At 42.8% G+C, this 22,704-nt stretch overlaps 2 protein-coding genes across 6 annotated transcripts in view; both read left to right on the top strand.

Moving 5' to 3' along the window:
* ATP6V0A4 (ATPase, H+ transporting, lysosomal V0 subunit a4) overlaps window positions 1–5,102 on the top strand; it is a 71,672-nt gene extending 66,570 nt beyond the window's left edge. For all 3 annotated transcript variants that reach the window (XM_010854929.1, XM_010854930.1, XM_010854931.1), the window contains 3 exons: window positions 1,127–1,244; window positions 3,051–3,222; window positions 4,456–5,102. In XM_010854929.1, coding sequence (XP_010853231.1) covers window positions 1,127–1,244; window positions 3,051–3,222; window positions 4,456–4,549 — 384 coding nt within the window. In that variant the 3' untranslated portion in view covers window positions 4,550–5,102. The remainder of the gene's footprint in view (window positions 1–1,126; window positions 1,245–3,050; window positions 3,223–4,455) is intronic.
* Window positions 5,103–6,574: 1,472 nt separating this feature from the next.
* Window positions 6,575–22,704, top strand: part of SVOPL (SVOP-like) — a 96,093-nt gene continuing 79,963 nt past the window's right edge. The window contains exons 1-7 of one of the 3 annotated variants that reach the window (XM_010854924.1): window positions 6,575–6,771; window positions 8,114–8,245; window positions 15,516–15,631; window positions 15,809–15,900; window positions 17,637–17,735; window positions 19,657–19,728; window positions 21,503–21,627. In XM_010854924.1, the coding sequence (XP_010853226.1) occupies window positions 15,550–15,631; window positions 15,809–15,900; window positions 17,637–17,735; window positions 19,657–19,728; window positions 21,503–21,627 (470 nt within the window). In that variant the 5' untranslated portion in view covers window positions 6,575–6,771; window positions 8,114–8,245; window positions 15,516–15,549. Of the gene's footprint in view, window positions 6,772–8,113; window positions 8,246–15,482; window positions 15,632–15,808; window positions 15,901–17,636; window positions 17,736–19,656; window positions 19,729–21,502; window positions 21,628–22,704 lie in introns of all 3 variants that reach the window. The other 2 variants (XM_010854925.1, XM_010854926.1) reach the window with 2 other exon arrangements.

The raw sequence follows: 22,704 nt of genomic DNA, 5'->3' as shown, positions 1-22,704 counted from the left end.
CATCTTCCTCGTTCACCTCAGGATATATCCAGTCAGTGTGCCCCTGCCAGCTCTTCCATGAACCCGCCGCCCTTGTGGGGGCAACTCCAGGCTCTGCTGGACAGCTCTTTCCCCCAGTACGGTCATACCTGGGTCTCCCAGGACAAAGCACATCCAGGCTCGACTCGACTCAGCCAGACTCTTTGAGGTTCATTCTTCACCAGACACTCCTATGTTACTGTGACCCCTCTCCAGGTCTCCTCCCACTTCTCTCCTCACCCGCATTCAGCCCAGCTCCAGGTTAACAGCACACATCTCCAGACTTCCAAGTCTACCCAACACTTCTGACATCAGTCACAAGTCGGGGGTGGGGAGCCCTCAGATTCCCTTGGTTGAGTCATTTGTAGACAGTTCACAGGACTCAGGAGAAGGCTGTACTTTCAATTGCAGGATTATTTACAGCCAAAGTCTGCACATTAGCAATCCTCCTAAGAGGCACGTCAGCAGAATCCGACACTGGGAGGTTCTGAAGGCCGAGCTCCCGTGTCCTTAGGGACGCATGGCTCTCCTGCATTGACATTGACATGCAGCTGTGTTATTGTGTTGCTTTCTCAGGAAGCTCACACACCTTCTGGTTTCCTGTTTTATTGGGGTGTCATTATGTAGGCGTGACTGACCCGAGTGCAGTCCAGGTGTTTGCACCCAATCTTATCTCCCTCCCTGGAGTTGGATTTGGGTTGATAACATGTGGCTGAAAGTCTCAAGTCTCTGACCACATGGTAGGTCTTTCAGGTGAGGTCGGCTCCCACTTAAACTACCAAGTGCCTCTGTTTGGATACCTCCTTAGCAAAGATGATGCAGTGTGGTCCCAGGGAACAGTGGAGCTTGAATATAGACTTTTCTTTCACTTGGGAAATCTCAAGGGTTTCAAGACTGCCTCCCAGGAGCCAGGACTAAGCCAGACCTCTCTTTGGCTAAGGTTCATTCTTCAGACATTCCTATGTTACTGTGACTCTCTCCACCTATTTCCCTGTCATTTAACTAAAAATGTCTTCACAGCAGAGCCCAGGTCTTCTCCATATATCATTTGTAACATGTTCGCATAGAAAGTACTTGATGGAGTAACATCAGAAATTCTCTCTTTCAGTTCAACTTTGGAGACGTCTTTGTGCATCAGGCCATTCACACGATCGAGTATTGCCTGGGCTGCATTTCCAACACAGCCTCCTACCTCCGGCTTTGGGCCCTCAGTCTGGCACATGCACGTGAGTGAGTGGGCCGCCTGGCAGGGTGACCATCACACGTCCCTTTGGAAACAGATGTAATGTACTTGGAGGAGAAAGTGCCTTCTGGGTTGTTTCTGGTGTGCTTGCCAGAAGAGTGGCTCTTTCAAAGTGTTAATAGAAGTGACTTTTTTTCAGGAGGTCTGGCTTTGTATTGCTGAAATGATTACCCTCTGTGTCAGGTTCCTGTTGCTGCTGAACAAATTATCACAAATGTAGCAGAGGTGACTGAGCGCAGCGCACAGCAGCTTAGAACACTGTGAAATTGACTATCTTACAGTTCTGGAGGGCAGAAGGCTTAAAAACAAGGTGTTGGCAACTCTCTTTTTTTCTGGAAGCTCTTCGGGAGAATCTATTTCTTTGCCTTTCCTAGTTTCTACAGGCCTCTTGTATTTATTGGTAAAGATTTAAGCCCCAAGAATGACTTAAATCTGGAATCTTGACTCATGGACTTACTTTGTAAAATTTCTCTTGATTTCTGCCTGCTTCTCCAGTCTTGACTCCTGGTGTTTCCCTCCGTGCCCCACTGGCTCTCTGTTACCCCCACCCCCTCCCCAGTTCTTGTGCAGTGGCCACGAGGAACGGCCCTGAGGCTCCTGAAGATGCCACGCCATCTCGGCCCTCCGTGTGTCTGCCCTCACCTGTAATACTCTTCCCTTCTTGAACCCTCTCTGCAGCCTGATGTCTCATTCCTCCTTCAGAACTCAGCGTGGTTGGCTCCTTTGCTGCTGGTCTTCCTCCCTGGCTCCCAGTCTGGAAGGTGCCCTTCCCTAGGTTCTGGAGGTGCTCTGACCTAGTACAGATTGTAACCCTGTCTTGTTAGCCTGTCTCCCTACTAGATTCTGAGCTCCTGAAAGGTAAGGACCCTGGCTTTTAACTCTGCATTCCCAGCCCTGGGCATCATGCCAAGAACAGAGAACCCAGGCCAGAATGTGTGCTAAATAAATAGAAACCAAAGCAGTGAAAATGAGCCTGGTTATTGATTTACAGCAGAAAAGCAGGTGCTCAGAGTTAGTGTGGTCTTGACTGCTTTGGCCGCTTGTTTTCTTGTACAAACTCCTGTAATTATAGTATCTCCCTGGAAGGAGGAGTGAGAGGACTCTTTGGTGTCTCTTCTTATAAGGGGCACTAATGCCATCATGAGGACTCTACCGTTATGACCCCATCTAACTCTAATAATTTCTTTTTTTTTTTTTAAAGGTTTTTTTTGATGTTAACCATTTTTAAAGTCTTTATTGAATTTGTTACAATATTGCTTGTTTTATGTTTTGGTATTTTGGCTGCAAGGCATGTGGGATCTTGGTTCCTCAATCAGGGATCGAACCTTTGGCCCTGGTTTTGGAAGGCAAAGTCTTAACCACTGGACAACCAGAGAAGTCCCCCAATTCACTTCTTAAAGGCCCCATCTCCCAAGTACCATCCCTTGGGGGTTAGGGCTTTAATATATGAATTTGAATTCAGTACATATTAAATCGTATTACACGTATTCTTTTGTGTTTCGCTTCTTTGGCATAAGATGTTCCTTCATGTTGCTGCCAGTAGCTATGGTTTGCTCACCTTCACTGGTGAATAATGTGCCATCATACACTTGTCCTCTTGAAGGAAACTCCTCCAAAACTGCTGTAGATGACCGTAGGCAGGTAACCCAGGGTGTAGATGCCCACGTTCTCCACCTGGGAGCGGAGTTGCCGAATTGTAGGGTGTACAGATCCAGGATTACTGTATGAGAGTAATCTGCATTTGCCCAGTAAACCACGTGGTTGAGAGTGTTTCTCTTGTGTCTGGCAGAACTGTCTGAAGTGCTCTGGACAATGGTGATGCACATTGGCCTTCGAACGCGAGGCTGGGGAGGACTCGTTGGGGTCTTCATCATTTTTGCCGTGTTCGCTGTTCTGACGGTAGCCATCCTTCTGATCATGGAGGGCCTCTCTGCTTTCCTGCATGCCCTGAGGCTGCACTGGTATGACCTGCTTGTAGAGTAGACGCTCTCTCGGGAAAGAGGGTGGATGGGAGGGAGGGCTAGCTGACTGGGTTCAAATCCTGACCTGTTGTGTGACATTAGCAACTCCTGCGCCTTTTTGGAACCTTAATTTAGTCCCTTCTTGGTGTAATATCAAATGATGTCTTATATATACACACACACAGTGACTGCTCTAGAAGACACGTTAGTTCCCATTCACTCCTTTTAAATGTTCATTTGTTATTATAATTGGCTTCATAAGGGACACCCCAACTGTTGGTAAGATGACGGATTGGAAAGGCTCACAGAGGGAGATGCTGAGCGATTCTGGGCTCTCTGGCCCTTGTTGCTGAGTGTGGGAATTATACCAACAGAACAGGCAAATAGTTCTTGGAAAAGGGAAACTCAAGGAGGGTACCCCCCAGGAGGAAGGCTCTCACTGGAGGCCCTTGACATGCATAGATGTGTCCAGAGGCCATTGGCCATCACTGGACTGACGAATATGCAAACATTTGCTTAGGCTTCTGTTTCTCTCCCGGGTCACTTTTCAGCCAAGAATTTTGGGTGTGTCTTCTCTACTGAAGCATCAGGTTTCCCATACGTCCTGGCCAGACTCTCAGCTTCACTGAGGCTTCCTCCCTCCATCTGTGGCCACTGTTCATAAAGAAAAGGTTTTCCATCTCACCTGTTGATTTGAGAGAATCATAGCCTTCCCTGCCTGAGGCTATAACATTATATTTACCCATGTCATTAAAGAAATGAACTCTGCAACATAATAACACAGAAGTGACCATTTGTGGTATTTGTTATGTAAGTTATAAAAGTGTAAGTCAAGGCTCTGGTGGTTCTGCAGTTATGTAAGCCCCACAGTTTAAGATTAGGATAGAAGCAAACCGCCTGTACCACATGGTGGTACGTTGTCCCATGACCATCTCTTCAGACAGTGCTGCCCAGAAAGGACTTCCCTGGTGGTTGGGGATCTGGGGGAGGTTGTGCTGTGGTCCCTGAGGTCACTAGTAAAGGCCTGGAGAAAATGGGGGGCGGAGAAGGTGTCAGGGGGAGGCAAGAGAAGGGTTTGAAAATAAAGCCCCGAAACCCCAGGATTCCTATGGTGGCTGCCAGGGGTGCCTTCCTCGCCTGGGGCTTGATTTTACACTCTTTCCGCTTCTCCCTTCCGGCTGCCAGCCTCTCATTTCTGTGTTCGATTCCCCTTCTCCTTGCCCCCAACAACAGGGTGGAGTTCCAAAACAAGTTCTACACTGGGGCTGGTTACAAGTTCTCTCCATTCTCCTTCAAACAAATCCTGGATGGGACAGCTGAGGAGTAGCTTCACGTCTGGAGGCTGTGGCCACCTGTCTGGCCACCTCCTGTTCCAGTCTCTGTGCCGATGAAAGAAGTTTCGTCTTGTCTTTAAAGTCAGCCTGCGCAAGGCCATCAATGGAATGATTGTTCTCACTAACTGGAGGCAGGAAGCCCTGTATTATTTATCTGTAAGCCCTGGGATTTGATATGACTTCACCATGTCATAGAGAAACTACACGGGCAAGTCATTTCAACCTGGAGCCTGTTGTCAAATACTAAAATGATTGCAATGAGGGGAGTGGGAGTGCCAAACTCATGTTTTCATGTAATTAAACTTTTGGGGCATTCACTCTTTCTTTAAGATTTTTTTTAAAGAAAACTATTCTGTAAAATTGAGTACTGATAATGATAGGCCAAAGCTAAACAATAGAGTTATACAAACAAATCCTAGGGAAGGATTATGTTTTTTTTTTTTAATTCCTCATTTCCTCCTTCCTCAAACACCTTCTTTTCCTTGTCTGGGGCTAAACTTTACAGGATTAGGAACTTTCTCATGAATTTTCACTCCAGGTGAGGAAGAACAGATAATATTCTCTGCTGAGAGGGAGGGCTGGCCCCAGTGTGGCTCTCTGAATCATTAAATCCTGTGGAATGAAGTGTGACAACCTTCAACAGTGATTTTGTTTATTCTCAATGCGCATTATGCCGGGGTAACTGGGGAAAGGGATCCACAGGCTTCAGCGGGTTCTGGAAAATGGCTTGCAGGGAAGGAGATAGCCGGACAGCCTGTCCTGATGCTTTCTGGGTCAGTTGGCCCCAGAGTCATTTCTTAGGCACCCACATTGGCAAACTTCCGAGAGCCAGGTGTAGAATAACATGTGTTCTGTCAACTAGTCTGAAGGGCCTTTATCCAGATTCATTACCGTCTTTATGGTAACTATGGGGCTCTCAGGTAACTCAGTGGTAAAGAATCCACCTGCGAATGCAGCAGATGCAGGAGATGTGACCCCTGGGTTGGAAGATCTACTGGAGAAAATGCCAACCTGCTCCAGTATTCTTGCTTAGAGAATCCCATGGACAGAGGAGCCTTGAGGGCTACCGTCCACGGGGTCACAAACAGTCAGACACGACCGAGCACATGGTAACTCTATGGGTAGAGTTAAGTGTCATTAACAATGGTGTCATGCTTTATAGTTTACAGAGCACTTTTACATAGCCTACTCATAATCAGATTTCAGAGGATCTGACCAAATGCAAAATCGTCTTTTGGACAGATCTTTTTTTTTTAAGCTCCCATAGGCCTCTCTGCACTGTGGGGTTGACTGGTGCTCATGGACATGTCCATGTCACCTTCCACGTCAAGTGTCACGACTTGTCCAGCACAATTTAAGGCACAGTTAGGTGCTCAACAAGGATTACTTTAGTGATTAAAACAGGCTGAGCCCAGGCATAATAGTTGGAGTCAGAAGATGTGTATCTGAGTTCCCACTTTGGTACTTCATCAGGTGTGCGCTTGGGCAGGAAATGGAGTTGTTCCTCTCATTGCCAAACTGTAAATAGCACTCTCCACCCCGGGGTTGGGGAGGGAGGTGCGGTCATGGAGCAGCAGGTACGGACGAGGTGTTCGGCCAATGGCACCAGTGGAAGGAGAGGACAGACTGAAGCTGTGTGTAAGTGGCAGTTGTAAGTCCATAAGTCCCCATGCTGCCAAGGTCACCAGATGGCTTCAAGGTTCTCAGTTCATCACTCTTCTCAATGGCTATCTAAAAATCTGTGATGCGTAGGTGAATCACAGTCTTTTGCCCTGTATTCTAAACAGTGATGACTGTGAGAACAGGCGTGAAGGAGCAAAGCTGTCTCTTCTGCCCCTTGCCTGGACCCCTGCTCTTTCAGAAATTCGCAGTCTCCCTGGGATCGACATAACAGTTTCCTCCAAGGATTGGCAGTCTCTTTCTCAATGAGAGATGTAATTTCCTCTTTAAAAAGGGATTGGGTGAAGGGCTGCTGAGAAGAGGGTGTGACCTGAATGTCACTCATTAGCCCAGGACGCAGGGTTGTTCTTCAAAGAATCTGTTCACGGAACTGAGCCGAAAGGAGGAGAGAAGATCTGAGAGCTGGCTTCTTGGAAAGGGAAGTCCAGAAGCCCGCAAGAGGCCATGCATGGTCCAGCTTCTGTGTAAGACTTGGGTGCAGTAAGGTAGAGAAAAAGAGCTCGAAACAGGAAAGTTTTCCAGGAAGTATACAGAGGTAAGAAACTCTGACGGGCAACATAGTTCTGGGTTTTTTCCTGCTCTGGGGGTGCTTAGGGAATTTGACCATTAGTGCTTGGCTGAATACAGATGAAGTATAACAATTCTTGCTCTTCTTACTGATGATATTGCCAAACAAATTACATCACACACACACAAGTTCAGTTTTTTTTTTCTTTTTTTAATTTTATTTTTAAACTTTACAGTATTGTATTAGTTTTGCCAAATATCAAAATGAATCCGCCACAGGTATACTCGTGCTCCCCATCCTGAACCCTCCTCCCTCCTCCCTCCCCATACCCTCCCTCTGGGTCGTCCCAGTGCACCAGCCCCAAGCATCCAGTATCTTGCATCGGACCTGGACTGGTGACTCGTTTCATACATAATATTATACATGTTTCAATGCCATTCTCCCAAATCTCTCTACCCTCTCCTTCTCCCTCTCCCACAGAGTCCATAAGACTGATCTATGCACCAGTGTCTCTTTTGCTGTCTCATACACAGGGTTACAAGTTCAGTTTTTAAAAGCTCTACATGGCCCAATCATCTCTGGCTAAAAAATTAAGCACAGCAAAATGCAATAGAATAAAATGTCCATTAATGAAACCTGAACTCCTTCTGAGTCCTGGAGTTTCACAGTGAATCCCCAATGTGTCAGTTCTTTGAAGGCAGGCAATGATTACTTTCCACTGAAAATTTTCAGGAGTGATAGTGAAGGATGTGGAGCATCTTCCCCCACGTTAATCCATATTCTTTTGAATTGCTCTGACAGGTTGCCCATCCACCATGCATCCACCAGTCCCTCCATCCATCACTCCATCTCTCCCTCTATCCATCCATCTGTCCAACCTCTTTCTAGGCTAGAAGGGATTTAGAATGACTTAGGGAGCCAAAGAACAGAAAATGCCAACTCAGCTCTTCCAAAGTTCCATTTCAGCATTAAGATTACAAGCTCTATCTCTCAGTAACATTTCTCACTCATATCCATCTCTGAAGCATTTTGTCCTGTTTATGAAAGCTTATTTTATGAAACTGTGGCAGAAACTCAAGAAAACAGAGAATACTTTCCTTATCTGTTAACTTCAAGTTAGTATTTGAGTGTCCTCTTAATGACTTGGAGTGTAAGCCCGTTTATAATTCACAAATGTGAATACCAAAATCCTAAAAATATCCTATCAACACCCCTGTGCCCCCCGCCCCCCACCAACATGTCCCCACCAAAGGAATCTTGCTGTTGAAGGCCTTGTATAACTTACCAGGGCAGGAATGAGGACTTTTTCTGTTGCAGGTAGTTGGTATATATATATATATATATTTTTTTTTTTTCCCCCACCCTTTAGCAACCTCCACTGATGTAGAGAATGCATCTGAGTCTTGACCATCTTCAAGGGCTGGTCTTGCATTTGAGCCAAGACGTCTTCAAGACAGACTGATATTACAGTCGGCGAAACTGAACAGCTTCACTCCTTTGAGTGAGTCACACAGGACTGCCCGCTTTTTTGTCCAGCATCTCACCCCTGCAGCAGCTAGTTTCTTCCGTATTCAAAAGATCTTTCTTTCTGTAAAATACACTGATTTTACAACTGAAAGCAATGTACAACAAGATCATTTTTAGTGAAAATTAATCCATTTTGTTTTGCTCTTCGTAAGCATAAGGTGATTGAAAGGGGTGGATGTTGTGTTAAATATCTGATTGGAGTTTTTTGGGTCTTATTTTCCAATAGGCATATGGCACATGTGAGGTCTTCCTAACACCACTTAAGTTGACTCCTGAAGTGCAATCAATCTATTTTAGGAAGCAAGCTACCCCTCCCTTCCAATTTGGATAGTCTTTCATTTGAGTCCTAGGTGTTCTCTTGTTGGCTGAATATTAGAAATAATTGCCTTTGGAGAAATACATATTTGATAACTCTGTAGATGCTTAACTTACCCTGAGTGTATCTGACTTGTGACTGTGGTGAAATTTTAGAAATTTTGTTGATACTTTGATGAGAAACAGTACCAGCATGAGTGCTTGTGTTGCAGTGGGCACTGCGTCATATTACACAAGCATCATTTCATTTAATCCTCATAATGCACTTAAGAAACTTTATCAGCTGAAAATCACACATACCTGGCTAGTCTGAGTATACTGGTGTTTACAATTAATCATAGCTAGTTACAGACTTCTTTATTCCTTCTCTACTCCACTGCTTCACTTGACTAGCCTAAAGAAAACACACAGACGTACAAACAAAAGAGAGCTTTCTTTTATCCCCATGGAAAACATGTCTGGAGGTGAACAGTTCAAAGCTGTAGAAGAGCTCCGCATCATGATCGTCAGGTCCCAGGCTCTTTTCTAGCTTATCCTCAGACTTAGCTGAGAGTTTCCATCTTTCCAACTTCATATTTGTATCACCACCCATAATGGCTGCTGAAGCACCAACCATCATGTCTCTGTGACCCAGGGAGGAGACAGGGCAAAAGAGGACTTTCTCAGAAGCCTTCCCCAGCAACCTCAACCTGTATCTCAGTGGCCAGCCCACAAGCAAGGTTCAGGGAAGACTTGTCACTGGGAGGGCAGCAGGCTGCTTCTGAAGGTAGAGGGTATTATTTTTATTTTCAGACGAGGGAACAGAAGAGTTTCAGCCGCTATGTCACCATGGCTACTGACTTACTTTTCTCCCTCCCTGCTTCCTCTCACCCTTCCTTCTCCCTTCTTCCCTCCTTGTCACCTCTAATTCCTCTTCTCCCCTTTTCTTCCTTCTCTCCATCCCTTTCCCCTTCCCTTTCCTTCCCTCCTTTATCCTGCCTTTTCTTTCCTCCTTCCCCTTCTCTCCTTCTTCCCTCTCTCCCTCTTCTCTTCTTCCTTTCTTCCATCTTCCTATGTTTAATTTATGGCTTAGATTAAAGAATTCACCTGTGATGTGGGAGACGTGGGTTTGATCCCTGGGTTTGGAAGATCCCTGGAGGAGGGCATGGCAACTCACTACAATATTCTTGCCCAGATAATCCCCATGGGCAGAGGAGCCTGGTGGGCTACAGTCCATGGAGTCACAAAGAGTCAGATCTGACTGAGCAACTAAGCACACACACACACACACACACACACACACACACACACACAGAGGATACCTAAAGATTTTAATTTCTATAACTTGGTTAGTTACTACAGAAGTGAACAATTTTCCAGTTTTATTTGCAATTTCTCTTGGGAATTGCCTGGTTATATAATGTGCTCATTATTCCACTAGGATCTTAACATTCTTTTTCTTGAATTTATGGTTTATATCAACTACAGACCTATATATATGTATATACTACCTATATAATGGCTCTTCTTGTTCTTTTAATTTTTGAAATTATGCTAAAAAATACACATAAAATTTACCTTTGCAGCAATTATAAAGCGAACAGTTCAGTGGCATTTAGTTTTATAATTTGGTTACACAATGTTGTGCAACCACCAGCACTAGCAATGGGGGCTTTCTGTGCCCGGCCACCTTGTAGACTTGTGGCCAGTCAATGACTTGATTGTTTCCAGGTCGAGAGCCTATCCTGACCCAAAAGGTCAAGGCCAGTGATGGAGGGCAGGTGGGGCTCATGGCACAGGGGTCAGTGACTTAGGGAGCCCTATGACACGTCAACTGTGCATCTTCATTGGTTCATTTCTTCCAGAGTTTTCATGGTAACAGACATAGCCTTTCTAAAAATTAAATAATTCAGAAAAGTATAAAGGGAAGTAGGAAAAAGCCACCCTAAATTCTACCAGCCAGGTAATTCTTTCCTCACTTTTTCCTCTTGGCCAAATCCTTGTCCTTCTGATCTCAGTCCTTCAGGACTGGCTGCCCTAGGTCCCAGGACTGGGCAGAGCAGGGCCTCCCTTACGTTGCCAGAGCAACCTCTGCCTACCACCCCTGGGCCACGTGGCTCCCACGTGAATACTTGACTTTATCCCCCGTTTGTAAGTGCTTTGGGGATAGGAACCCTTTTCACTATATTTTATTGCCTGATACATGGTGGTGTTCCATAAATATTTGTTGAAAGACAAAACACAGTTTCAGACGTATCTCCTGAAATTTCTATGTAAGTACATATTTAAATGAAATCTTATGAACTGGGATCATTGAATATGTGCTTTAGGTACATATATTTTGGGAAATACTTTTTAGCACCAAATAGACTTTCACCTAAGAGCTTTTAAATGGCATTCTGTTATAAGAGTGTTTTGTAGTATAATTTGTTTGGTCACTCCTCGACAATCGGCGTTAAAATAACAGTGTGCTGCATTTTCATACACGTTATCTTCATCTACCTTTTTGATTACCTCATTAGGATGAACCCGAGAAGTGAAACTGCTTAGTCAACATTCTTTCATCTTTGCCCACCTGCCTTCTGGGAAGGTTGTAGCCGTGTACTCTCCTATCAGTATCAGTGCCTGTTTCACTTACCCTGGGTAGTGTTGTTTTTTGTTTATTCTGGTTGCACCGCACAGCATGTGGGATCTTAGTTCCCAACCACAGATGGACTCTGCGCACCCTCCATTGGAAGCAGAGAGTCGTAACCAGTGGACCACCAGGGGAGTTCCTACACTGGGTATAATTGATCTTTTGTGTTTTTTCAAATTCAATAGAGGAAAATGGTAACTTGTTTTAATTTGAGGGCATGGTTCTTGTCATATCATGGAAAGCAAATATTATGATTCTCTTCTTCAGTCAAGAAATAGATGAGGACTTTGCTGGCCATCCAGTGGCCAAGGCTCTGTGCTCCCAATGCAGGGGGTTCGGGTTTGATCCCTGGTCAGGGAACTAGATCCTACATGCCACAATGAAAGATCCCGTGTGCCGCGGTGAAGGTTGACGATCCAGTGCTGCAACTAAGACTTGGTGCAGCCGAATACATTAAAGAAAAGAAACATGAAATAAAAAATGTGAATCTCCTTTCCCGCGATCAGCTTTAATTCAAGAGATACTCTGAAGCAATTATCATGGACCTGACAGCTTTTGCCAGGCTGTGATGAATCACTTTGCTGATAAGAGAAGGGAAGTTTGTAGGGTGTTTATGACCCATGGAGCTACCTAATCGGTTAAAACAAACACGTTAAATTAAAACTCATCTACTTGGTAGTAAGTGGTAGATTTCCTGGGTTTCTCCTCCTGCCACTCAGTATTTTAGTGAGCAGACTCGCTGGAAGACTGCTTTATTACTCTTCTAAAATGTAAACCTTTATGATTGTTGAAATTGTGAAACATGTTTAGATTGTTATGAGAAGTCATAAAACTTGACTGGCAGAGATTAAGTGTTGGTTGAAGATTGAATTTACTGTTAAGCATTTTAGTTGTAACTGAACTTAAGATGAAATTACTGGGATTTTTAAAAATTTTTCCCCCACCAGACCAAATTGTTTTATTATCTAACACTGTGCTGTGCTTAGTCTCTCAGTCACATCCGACTCTTTGCAACCCTATGTATTGTAGCCTGCCAGACTCCTCTGTCCATGGGGATTCTCCAGGCAAGAATACTGGAGTGGGTTGCCATGCCCTCCTCCAGGGGATCGTCCCAACCCAGGGATTGAACCCAGGTCTCCCACATTGAGGTAGATTCTTTACTGTCTGATCCACTCTAACACTGTTAGTGGCCATACTCACTTTCAGTTTTTAAGTCTGCTGTCATGATATGCATGGCTGTTCTTTAGAGGAAAAAAATTGGATATAATTGACATATAATAAAGTTCACCATTTTAGAGTATATATAATGCAGTGGTTTTTAGTATAGTCACACGTTTGTAAAGCCATCACCACCATCTATTTCTCACTGAGTAATCTCATTGTCATATTTTGGTTAAGTTAGTACTTCATTTCATCTGGAAACATGATATTCAGTCATAGCTAATTTTTAATGTGTACTGAAGTCCTTTTGATAATTAACCAAAGGCGATTTTTTCTCAAAAGTTTTTTAAAAGTTACCAGGTAAAGAACACCTCTCCAAAAGGTATTTGGACAACATTTGGAAAGAGAGCATTAGGAATTTCTGGAACATTCCATCTTTGTGAATTTCAGCCTCTCAGACGGTCCAAGAGACCAATTATTTTTACTTTTTCCACTCTGTGAAAATAACAGCCTTTTGTACTTTTCATGATCTCCTTTGGGAGAGAGGATTTCGTGAACTCATTTCTGAGCATTATTGATTTCTCTTCCATCTGGAATATTTGTGTGTCTGTGACAGAGTTTTAAGGAAACAAATAATATCTACTTTATAGTATGGTTTTTATGTGTATCTTTGGTGTCCCCAGCTAGATTAAAAGCTCCTTAGGGCAGGGAATGTGTCCGATGCGCCTACAAACCCTCCACAGGAGCCCACGCAAAGATACAGAGGTGGCACTTGGCAAACACTGATGACCTTGACTTGCTTCTCTGCAACTGCTCTGCAGCTATTTATGTTCTGGGAAAAGGGGATCTTTGAGTTCTGCTTTTGCTACTTACTAGTGGTCTGATATTGGAAAAGTTACATACAAATCTCGGAACCTCCTTTTTGAAACTATTTATTTTGAAAAATGTTACACATCTGCAAAAGCAGAGGACAGTCAAACCCCAGTGTACCCACTACCCTCCTTAAATAATTGTTACTATAAGGCCATTCTTTTTTCATCTACACGTCCATCCCCTTCTGCACTCTATTCCTAACCCACCATTGAATTATTTTAAAACAAATCCCAAACATTGTTGTATCTAAATATTTCAGCATCTATCTCTAAAATATAAGGATTTTTTCTACCATAGCCATAATGTCATTGTCCCAGCTAATGATGTCCTCAGTAATTCTTTAATATCATCAAACTTCCAAACTTAAATTTCCCTGATTTTCTGTCATCTTTGTCATCTCATTCTCTTGTTGTTGTTTTATAATTGATTTGTTTGACTGAAGATCCAGGCAAATTAACTCATTTATTTGGTTGGTTTGTCTCTTTTCTGTTAGTCTGTAGGTTCTCCTCTCCTCTTTTTTTCTTTCCATTTATTTACTGAAGAAGTTGGGTCATTAACCTGTAGAACTTTTGGCATTTTGGATTTTTCTTTTTGCAACCACGTTGTGTAGTTTAGCATCGTTTCTTCATTCTCTGTATAAAATGGTGTGTGTGTGTTAGTCGCTCAGTCGTGTCCGACTCCTTGCGACCCCATTGACTGTAGCCTGCCAGGCTCCTCTGTCCATGAACTTCTCCAGGCAAGAATCCTGGAGTGGATTGCCATACTCTTCTCCAGGGGATCTTCCCGAGCCAGGGATCAAACTTTGCTCTCCTGTATCGCAGGCAGATTCTTTACCATTTGAGCTGCAAGGAAGTCCTGTACTTCTGAGCTACAGGAAGTATAAAATGGTAGGTAGAGCTAGGAGCTCAATCAGACTCACGTTCAGTTTCTTCTTAGGAGACTACATCACAGCTGATGTTGTGTATCCTCCCTTGTGCCTCTCATCAGGAGCCACGTTGCCTCTGATCATCTTCAGCGGCATGAAGGGCCAATGTCAGTGGGGTCAGGGGTGTTATCAGTCTTATCTATTTGAATAAAGTTCTCTATCAGCTTTTTACCTAGTTTATCAGCCATTGATGATCATTACCTGGATCCTTTATTTTGTTAGGAGTTGCAAAATCATGAACTTTAATTCCATCCTTCTTTCTGTATGTTTTAGCTGAAATGAAAGAATACTTTTCTTTCACAGACTGTTTGGTTACTCTAAAATACAGACAATTTGTACAAGAAAGGCAAGATACTTACTAGTTTTCAGAATGAGTTGTTTTCTTAGTGTTCTCCAAAGATGATCAGTGAGATTACAATTTTAGTAATCCTATGAACAATGGATTTTTATATCTTTGGGCTTTAATTCTTTGCAGCAATTTTTCTTCTTTATATGCATATATATGTGTGTATATGTGTATATATATGTGTGTGTGTGTGTGTTTATAATACATAATGAATTCATGGATATTTCCAATTCAAAATTAGAAAGTAAAGTGTTCACATAACTTTTGATTTTTGTATATTCTTTCTCTTACACTGAAATCTTGGTTCCTAATAATAGTGACATAATTGCTTTAAGCTACAATATGTACTTGTGTCAAAATAATGATACCAACATTATTGCTAACAGTATAATTAGTGAGAATAGATTAGGGTGTCTGTTTATCCTACCAGGGCTGTAGAATGAAATTACTATTATAAACCTATTTAAAATTTTTCCCCACTAATTTCAGCTTTCCTTGTTTTATTCTTGTTTTAATGTTTAGGGTTAATTTTTCTTTTTTTTTTTAAGGATTAAATATCCCAGGTGGAAGGGATAAAAAGAAACTTTATGGGTTTCTGTCAGAATTAAATGAAAATAAGGTGAGAAAGCACGCTGTAATACCTGATTATACTGTAAACCATAGCATTTATGGAGCAGTAAAGCATTGGCTATTGTGATTATCTCTCTGTAGCACAGCCCACCCTCATTCCCAGTCAGAGAACACTATTGGTTAAACTGTCAAGAGCTCACCTGGCCCCGACTCAGGTTGATTACTAGCCATTAGAACTCAATTCTTCCATTTGGCCATTCAACTTTCTCCATGATTTAACTTCTCCATGTTGCAGGTTTTCCACTTGTAAAATGGTGATAAATTACAATACCTACTGTACTGATTTTCTGTGAAGAGTAGAGGAGAATATGCACTCGATTTTCTTTCTTTCCTTCTTCCTTCCCCAGTTTCCTGCATCTTCCCTCTCCTGTCTCCTGTAGGACAGCTGTGTGGGGAATCCAAACTGTTTGAAAGATGACAGCCAAGCAGACAGAGCCAGTCACTATCGTTAGCCTTCGGGAGCTGAACCTAGGGACCCCAGAGCCACAGCCGAGAGGTAAGGGGACCATAGAAGTCTCTGGTCCTCAAGTTACTGTTGAATTCCCTCTCTTCTCTGTATTTACTATTTTTATAGCAACAAATTGGTTTTCCAACATCCTCCAGAGTGAGTGATAATCCATACACATTGCCTCCCCACAGGGGCTGTTCCTTTCATTCTGTTTTTCCTTGTTAGAGTCCAAGACATTCACCGTGGAAGAAGCCGTGGAGACCATCGGATTCGGACGTTTCCACATTGCCCTGTTTCTGATCATGGGCAGCACAGGGGTGAGTGCTTAGAGCTGACTTATAGTTGGATATAGGAGTGTGTATCTGTTAATCCCAGACTTCTAATTTATCCCTTTCCTGCCCTTTCCCTTCTGGTAACCATAAGTTTATTTTCTATGTCATGAGTCTATTTCTGTCTTGTAAATAAGTTCATTTGTCAATACTCATTTTTTTTTAAAAAGGTTTAAATTGAAACACTGAAAAGAGAGGGTATGGTATCATTCTAAGTCAAATTAGATGCGTGGTTCTCAACATTTTATGCATAACTGTCACCTGGATACCTGCTGTAATTATAGATTCACCGACCTGTAACTGGCACCCCTGAAGGTTTGTTGGTGCCACTGAAGGTAGCTGGAGTTCAGGGCCCCACGTGTCTGGGATGTGTGTGTAACAGCAGCACGACAGTCTCAGTCCATGACAAGGACTCCTAGGTCTCAGGCGTCTCTAAGGTCTTCTGAGATCTTCTTTTGCAGTGCCGCTCCTTCATGACTGCCCCTAGCTTCTGGCTGGTCCTTCTCCCATACGGCTATTAAATCAGAGTGGGACAGAGCCTTATCCCTTATTGACTTATTTCCTTCTAAAACTCCTGAGAGGAGTGGAGTCCAGGTTAATACTTACCTAACTGCTCTCTTTGGTAAGTTTAATACCTAAGTTTTCTTCTGAGATCATCAGGCCACCTCTTACACATGATACTTTTTGGACTAAAACATACCAACTATTTGAATTCTAAACATGACTATAATACTCTCCAAGGAGAGATGAGCCATTATGATATATTTCAAATTCCCACATATTAGCTAACATTAGCCATGCCTGTTTCATCCCAGACCTTCCAGTTACACAAATACAAGAAGTACCATAATAAACACCCCATACAAATATCCTGTTATTATTCATAGAATGTATCTCAAACAAATGCATCTTTCCCTCCCTATAATTTCCCTTTTTTCCCTTAATGTCCTTCGGTCCCTGTCAATCATATCATTATTCATCTCTTCCTCCAGGCAGAAAACCTCAGAATGATCTTGGAATCTTCCTTGTTCATTATTGCATTGAATTTCTATCATCTAGCATCTACTTCTTCCTTTCCCTGGGAGATCAACTCATCCTGGAACAAAGTACAAGATATGGACAGAGGAAGATATTTCATTCAATAGAAAATATAAATATTTAGTAACACATCTTACACTAATTTTACTAAGCAGTCATTCTTTCCCGATGATGAGCTCTTACTGTTTTGTATTCATTGCTTATTTTCTAACTTTCATGAATCTTGCCTCCCCATTGCAGCCTCTTGAAATCAGGGACTATTTCAACAATCCATTTGCAAAGGATATGCCCTGAGATCTCGAGGATGGCAAGTGTAGGACAGCAATGTTGGGTTGACGTGGATGCTGCTGAATAACTTGGGTCATCTGCCAACTAAATGGCCCCCACACAACACCCTCATTGTGTTAAATGCAAAAACATGAAATATCACAAGGGTATACATGTCATACATCTTGAGGGACCCTCTCAAAATTGTTCAAACCATGAATGTTACATCCATGAAAGCCAAAGTTGTTCTGTGCTTCTTTATCCAACTAGCAGGGCTGAGTGGGTATATAATAGGTAGATCCTCCCTAAGTGGGGGACAGGAAGGAGGAGGTTAGGACTAGAAGGATGACAGGCAGACATGGGAGGCAGTGACAACAGGCTAGCACTTTGACACAGTGTTTTCCTTCCTTCTTTTTGAGGTTGCCGAGGCCATGGAGATCATGTTAATAGCGGTTGTGTCTCCTGCCATCCGCTGTGAATGGCAGCTGGAGAACTGGCAGGTGGCACTAGTGACCACGGTGAGTGCCCACTTCCTGTACTGAGAATGAAGCAACTGAGGACCTGGGGTTTCCGCTCCCCTTCCTCATCCCCCTGGCGGAGGGCCACGGAATCCCTCTCCACCTGCTGTTTTGGTTCCCAAACTAGCATTTGAGGCCTTTCTCCCTTTTCTCTTTTCCTCTAGGCAGATAACCTTGAACTGCTCATTTTCCAGACCCTAGCAGGAGCCCGGAAGAGACACAAATCAGAGAAAGTGAGCCTTAGCCAAATTTGGGGATTCACAAACTGATACGAGTTAAAAAAAAAAAATCAAGTGGCTGACCTAGAGTTGACATTAAAAGAGATATATATTTGACAAGGAAGGCCATTAGAAAAAGAGTAAAAGGGAGCGGGGGGCTTCCCTAGTGGCTCAGATGGTATAGAATCTGCCTGCCCATGCAGGAGACAGGGGGTTGATCCCTGGGTTGGGAAGATTACCTGGAGAAGGGAATGTCTACCTACCTGAGTATTTTTGTCTGGGAAAATTGTAGGACAGAGGAGCCTGGCAGGCTACAGCCCATAAAGTTGCAAAAGAGTGGACATGACATCACAACTGAATAACAACAACCAAAAGGGAGCACAATATGTGACCCCAAAGTATACTGCTTTGGCCTGTGGATTATTTTGAACTGAAGACACTTGAGACCAAGCAGACTCAAGAGAAACTTTTACATTTCCCTTAACTACATAAAAGAATTTAGATAGGGAGCCTGGCTCAGAGAGAGAGAGAGTTATTGCCAGAGATAACTTTCATCTGAGTGACCTATCCATGTGGCAGCACAGACATCTAATTACCAGACATCTGTTCTTCTCATTGTCCTATGAATGACCCTCCTCTCCTTTGAAGTCCCAGGGGCCTTCCTGTTCCTCAGCTCAAAGTGGCATATAAGCCTCAACTGTCCACTGTGCCCTTGGGTCTTATATTTTATGGGATTCTTGTATGAACAAAACTAAACTTGCTTTTCTCCTCTCAATCTGTCTTGCATGCTAAGTTGCTTCAGTTGTGTCCAGCTCTTTGCCACCATATGGACTATAGCCCACCAGGCTCCTCTGTCCATGGGATTCTCTAGACAAGAATACTGCAGTGGAAAAAAGAAAAAAACGTCCTGGAATGGATTGCCATGCCCTCCTCCAGGGGATCTTTCCGACTCAGGGACCAAACCTGTGTCTCTTACATCTCCTGCATTGGCAAGTGGGTTCTTTACCACTAGCACCACCTGGGGAGCCCCTCAATGTGTCAGTTTATCTTAAATCAATTTAATTATTAGACCAGCCAAAGAGTATAGAAGGGTGGAGGGAAAATTTTAACACCCCAACAAGAGGCAGAAAATCTTGCCATCAACGATCATCATCTTTCAAAAAACAAAAAGGCCATGTGAATACCAATTATCAGAAAGAAAATTACTCCAGAGCAAGAGCTCTTCGTAGTTAATGAATTTGGATTTATGCAGACTGTGTCACATTGTGCTCATTTCTGTCATGTTGCTGAGGATTAGATTTTGTTATGGTATGGCATTCGTCCCAGGCGTGGCGTTGAAAACATTGGCTTTTCCCTCCTTCAGTCATGTCCTAGAGAGAACAGCGCACAGAAGAAAAGGATGGCTTTTGTTTTTCAAGTATAAATATGAATTTTTTTTATTAGTTCCCTGTGGAAGAGATGCTTTTTTTTTTTCTAGGACCCCTGCTTCTACCTGGTGTCAATGGTTTCAGGTGTGGGAATCATCAGCCTCTGACATTTTAAAAAGGAGTCCAGGGAGAGTTTTGTGAAAGCCTATTTTTCAACTTCCAACCCCACCCACATTTCCAATCTTCTTTGTTTAGACGGATGAATGCTTAATGCGGTAAATTAGCATATTGTAAAAATGCCGCTTAGAGGATAACTTCTTCTCACCCCACCTCCAGATGGTGTTTTTTGGCTACATGGTGTTCAGCGTCCTCTTTGGCCTCTTGGCTGACAGATACGGCCGCTGGAAGGTAGGCTGGCTTTAAGGGTGATCTGGAATTTTCTTTGTGGTGACGTGACCACTGCTTTTCTTTTCTTGGTATTTATTTATTTGGCTGCAGCAGGTCTTGGTTGGGGCACACAGGATCTTTGATCTTTGTTGAGGTGTGTAGGGTCTTTAGCTGTGGTGTGTGAACTCTTAGTTGCATTGTACGGGATCTAGTTCCCTGACCCAGAATGAAACCAGGGCCCCCTGCATTGGGAGGTTGGAGTCTTAGCCACCTGACCTCCAGGGAAGTCCTACTGCTGCTCTTCTTTCACGGACGTTTTTCTATAAATACCCAAGTGAGAGAGTATGGAAATGTCCTTCTCTGACACCTTGTCTTTTTTGCTTTGTCATCTTTCCCCAAGATTTTTGTCCCCACAGCTGATCCCTGTAGTCCAGCTGTGCCGTGGATGGATGTGTGTAGTTAGAACACAGCAGATAAAATGTGGGGACTGCGTGTATAAACATAAGCAGTTTCACATTGGTTAACTTGGGTATAGCTTTGAAACTAACCTACTTGCTTGATGTCATACATACTGAAATTCAACATCAAGACACAGAACTATGTTTTCTGATGATAAACCCAGACCTATCTATCTTGTCTGATTTTTGGTGGGGAAGACCTCTCTAGGTGTAAATACAAAGGAGGACAGTCATAGTCTTGGATGTGTGTTTCAAAGTGCACAAAATATCATAGATTTTGACAAGTGAATATGAAAACACAAGTTTTGCAAAAAAAAAAAATGTAGAGAGCACAAAAGGCATTTTACAAAAGGAGACATACAAATTGTCAAGAAACCTTGAAAAGTGTTCAATCACAGGAGTTATCAGAAACAAAATTACGTAGCGAGATATATGTATATACAATTTTTTTCATTGTCAAAGCCATATCAAACGTCAGATCCATAAGGAATTTTTCTTTTTCTTGAAGAACACTGCAAGTGTCCAAACACCCTCATGTACAATTGATATAATTTTTCTGACATCAATTTGGCAGCATAAACCAAGAATCTTGAGAATACTCATTTTCCCTGACAGTTTGCCTTCCAGAAATCTATTCTATTTAGATCATCAGAGAACCCCAAAGATTTATGCACAGTGTCTCAGCTGATTTTAATGGAAAATATAAAACCATCTCAACAGTCAATATAGGGGAAAGGTTTGTGCATTTCATTATATTATGTGTGTTATGGTATGTCTTTTCACTGGAATATTTTGCAAATATTAAGGATATATTTTCCCTTAGAATCAGTGAAAATAGGGTAAAACTGTGTTAATAGTATTTTCTCTGGGTTGGAGAAGCAAAAGTAATTTTTATATCTTTTCTTTTTTCCATATCTTCTGCTATAAACTGTTATTATTCTTATAGTCACAAAAAGAAAATCCCTTAAAATTTCTCCTTAGACTCATTCTCCTTATATTCTCATACTCATGTTTTGTTGTGGTCCTGCCATCCCTGTTTGCCGGGAGGGTGAGCTTTGCATCCTGATTTACACGTTCACTTTCCTGCCACCTATGAGGGTAGACACCTTGAACGAGTTTTGATGAATGGTCTAAACTTAGAATGTTGGGGCTTTCAGATGATAAAATGATATGGATTATATTTTCTGATGATTATAAGAGATTAGTGAGTTCTCTAAAGTTTAGCTCCACAGAGAAGCAAACATCTGGATAAAATTAAAAATCACCTTCAGAAGTTAAGTTTCTTTCTGCCCTTCCATGGGGGCAGATCCAATTAACGTCTCCTTTTGTTGCTTCAGATTTTGTTCATCTCGTTCCTGTGGGGAGCTTACTTCTCCTTGCTGACTTCATTCTCTCCATCGTACATCTGGTTTGTCTTCCTGAGGACCATGGTGGGCTGTGGCGTGTCTGGCCATTCACAAGGGTAAAGATTTTACCTAGAGGCCCCCTGAAGGAGATATTATGAACACCCATAGTCACATTCACTGTGGTTAAGAGACTAAGAGCATCAGTAAGTTGCAAATGTATAGACTTCACTTGTACTAATCTTTTTTGAGCTTTTTTTTTCCCTCTGGTGATGGCTGCTTATCCCACTGGAAGTTCTTTGCCCATGAAAATGATGTTTGATAGGGAGGCTAGCAGGGTTTTAGATTGAGGATGTGTTAATTTCCTTGTTCCTAAGGCTGATAAGCATTTTTTTTTAAGATAAATAATATTTTGTGAGACTAACTGCTAACAAAAAGTGCCATACAAAGTAGGTAACAAAAATGTCAACCCAAACATAGTTTTACTTCCTTTCAACCCAAATACAATTTCTTGAGAATTTCTGGGAGACTTTAGTTTGACCATAGGCTGCTATAACACTCAGGAATAACCATTTTAAAGGGCAATGGCCCTGTAACTGAAGACCATTGCAAAGTGAATTTGCAAAGCATGTAAGACATATTGAAACAGCTGGACTGCTGCTGGCTTTTTCTCTGCCCTCAGTTAGTTGTGTAATGTCTCATCATACAGGGTGTGAAAGTTGTTATACAAAATGTTCAACAACTTGGAAGCCTCCCTTTAACTAACAAGGCTCCTGCTCCTCTCTTGGGTGCCTTGCAGAAAGTTGCCCTTAGAATATATTCAGTTCAGTTCAGTTCAGTCGCTCAGTCATGTATGGCTCTTTGCGACCCCATGAATTGCCACACGCCAGGCCTCCCTGTCCATCACCAACTCCTGGAGTTCATTCAAACTCACATCCATCGAGTTGGTGATGCCATCCAGCCATCTCATCCTCTGTCATCCCCTTCTCCTCCTGCCCCCAATCCCTCCCAGCATCAGAGTCTTTTCCAATGAGTCAACTCTTCGCATGAGGTGGCCAAAGTACTGGAGTTTCAGCTTTAGCACCATTCCTTCCAAAGAAGACCCAGGACTGATCTTTTTAAGAATGGACTGGTTGGATCTCCTTGCAGTCCAAGGGACTCTCAAGAGTCTTCTCCAACACCACAGTTCAAAAGCA

The sequence above is a fragment of the Bison bison genome, unplaced genomic scaffold (genome assembly GCF_000754665.1).
Source record: "Bison bison bison isolate TAMUID 2011002044 unplaced genomic scaffold, Bison_UMD1.0 scf7180017864352, whole genome shotgun sequence".
In the NCBI taxonomy this organism is placed as follows: Eukaryota; Metazoa; Chordata; class Mammalia; order Artiodactyla; family Bovidae; genus Bison; species Bison bison.
The sequence above is the reverse complement of the archived record's forward strand: the minus strand, read 5'-3'. Positions and strand labels throughout refer to the sequence as shown.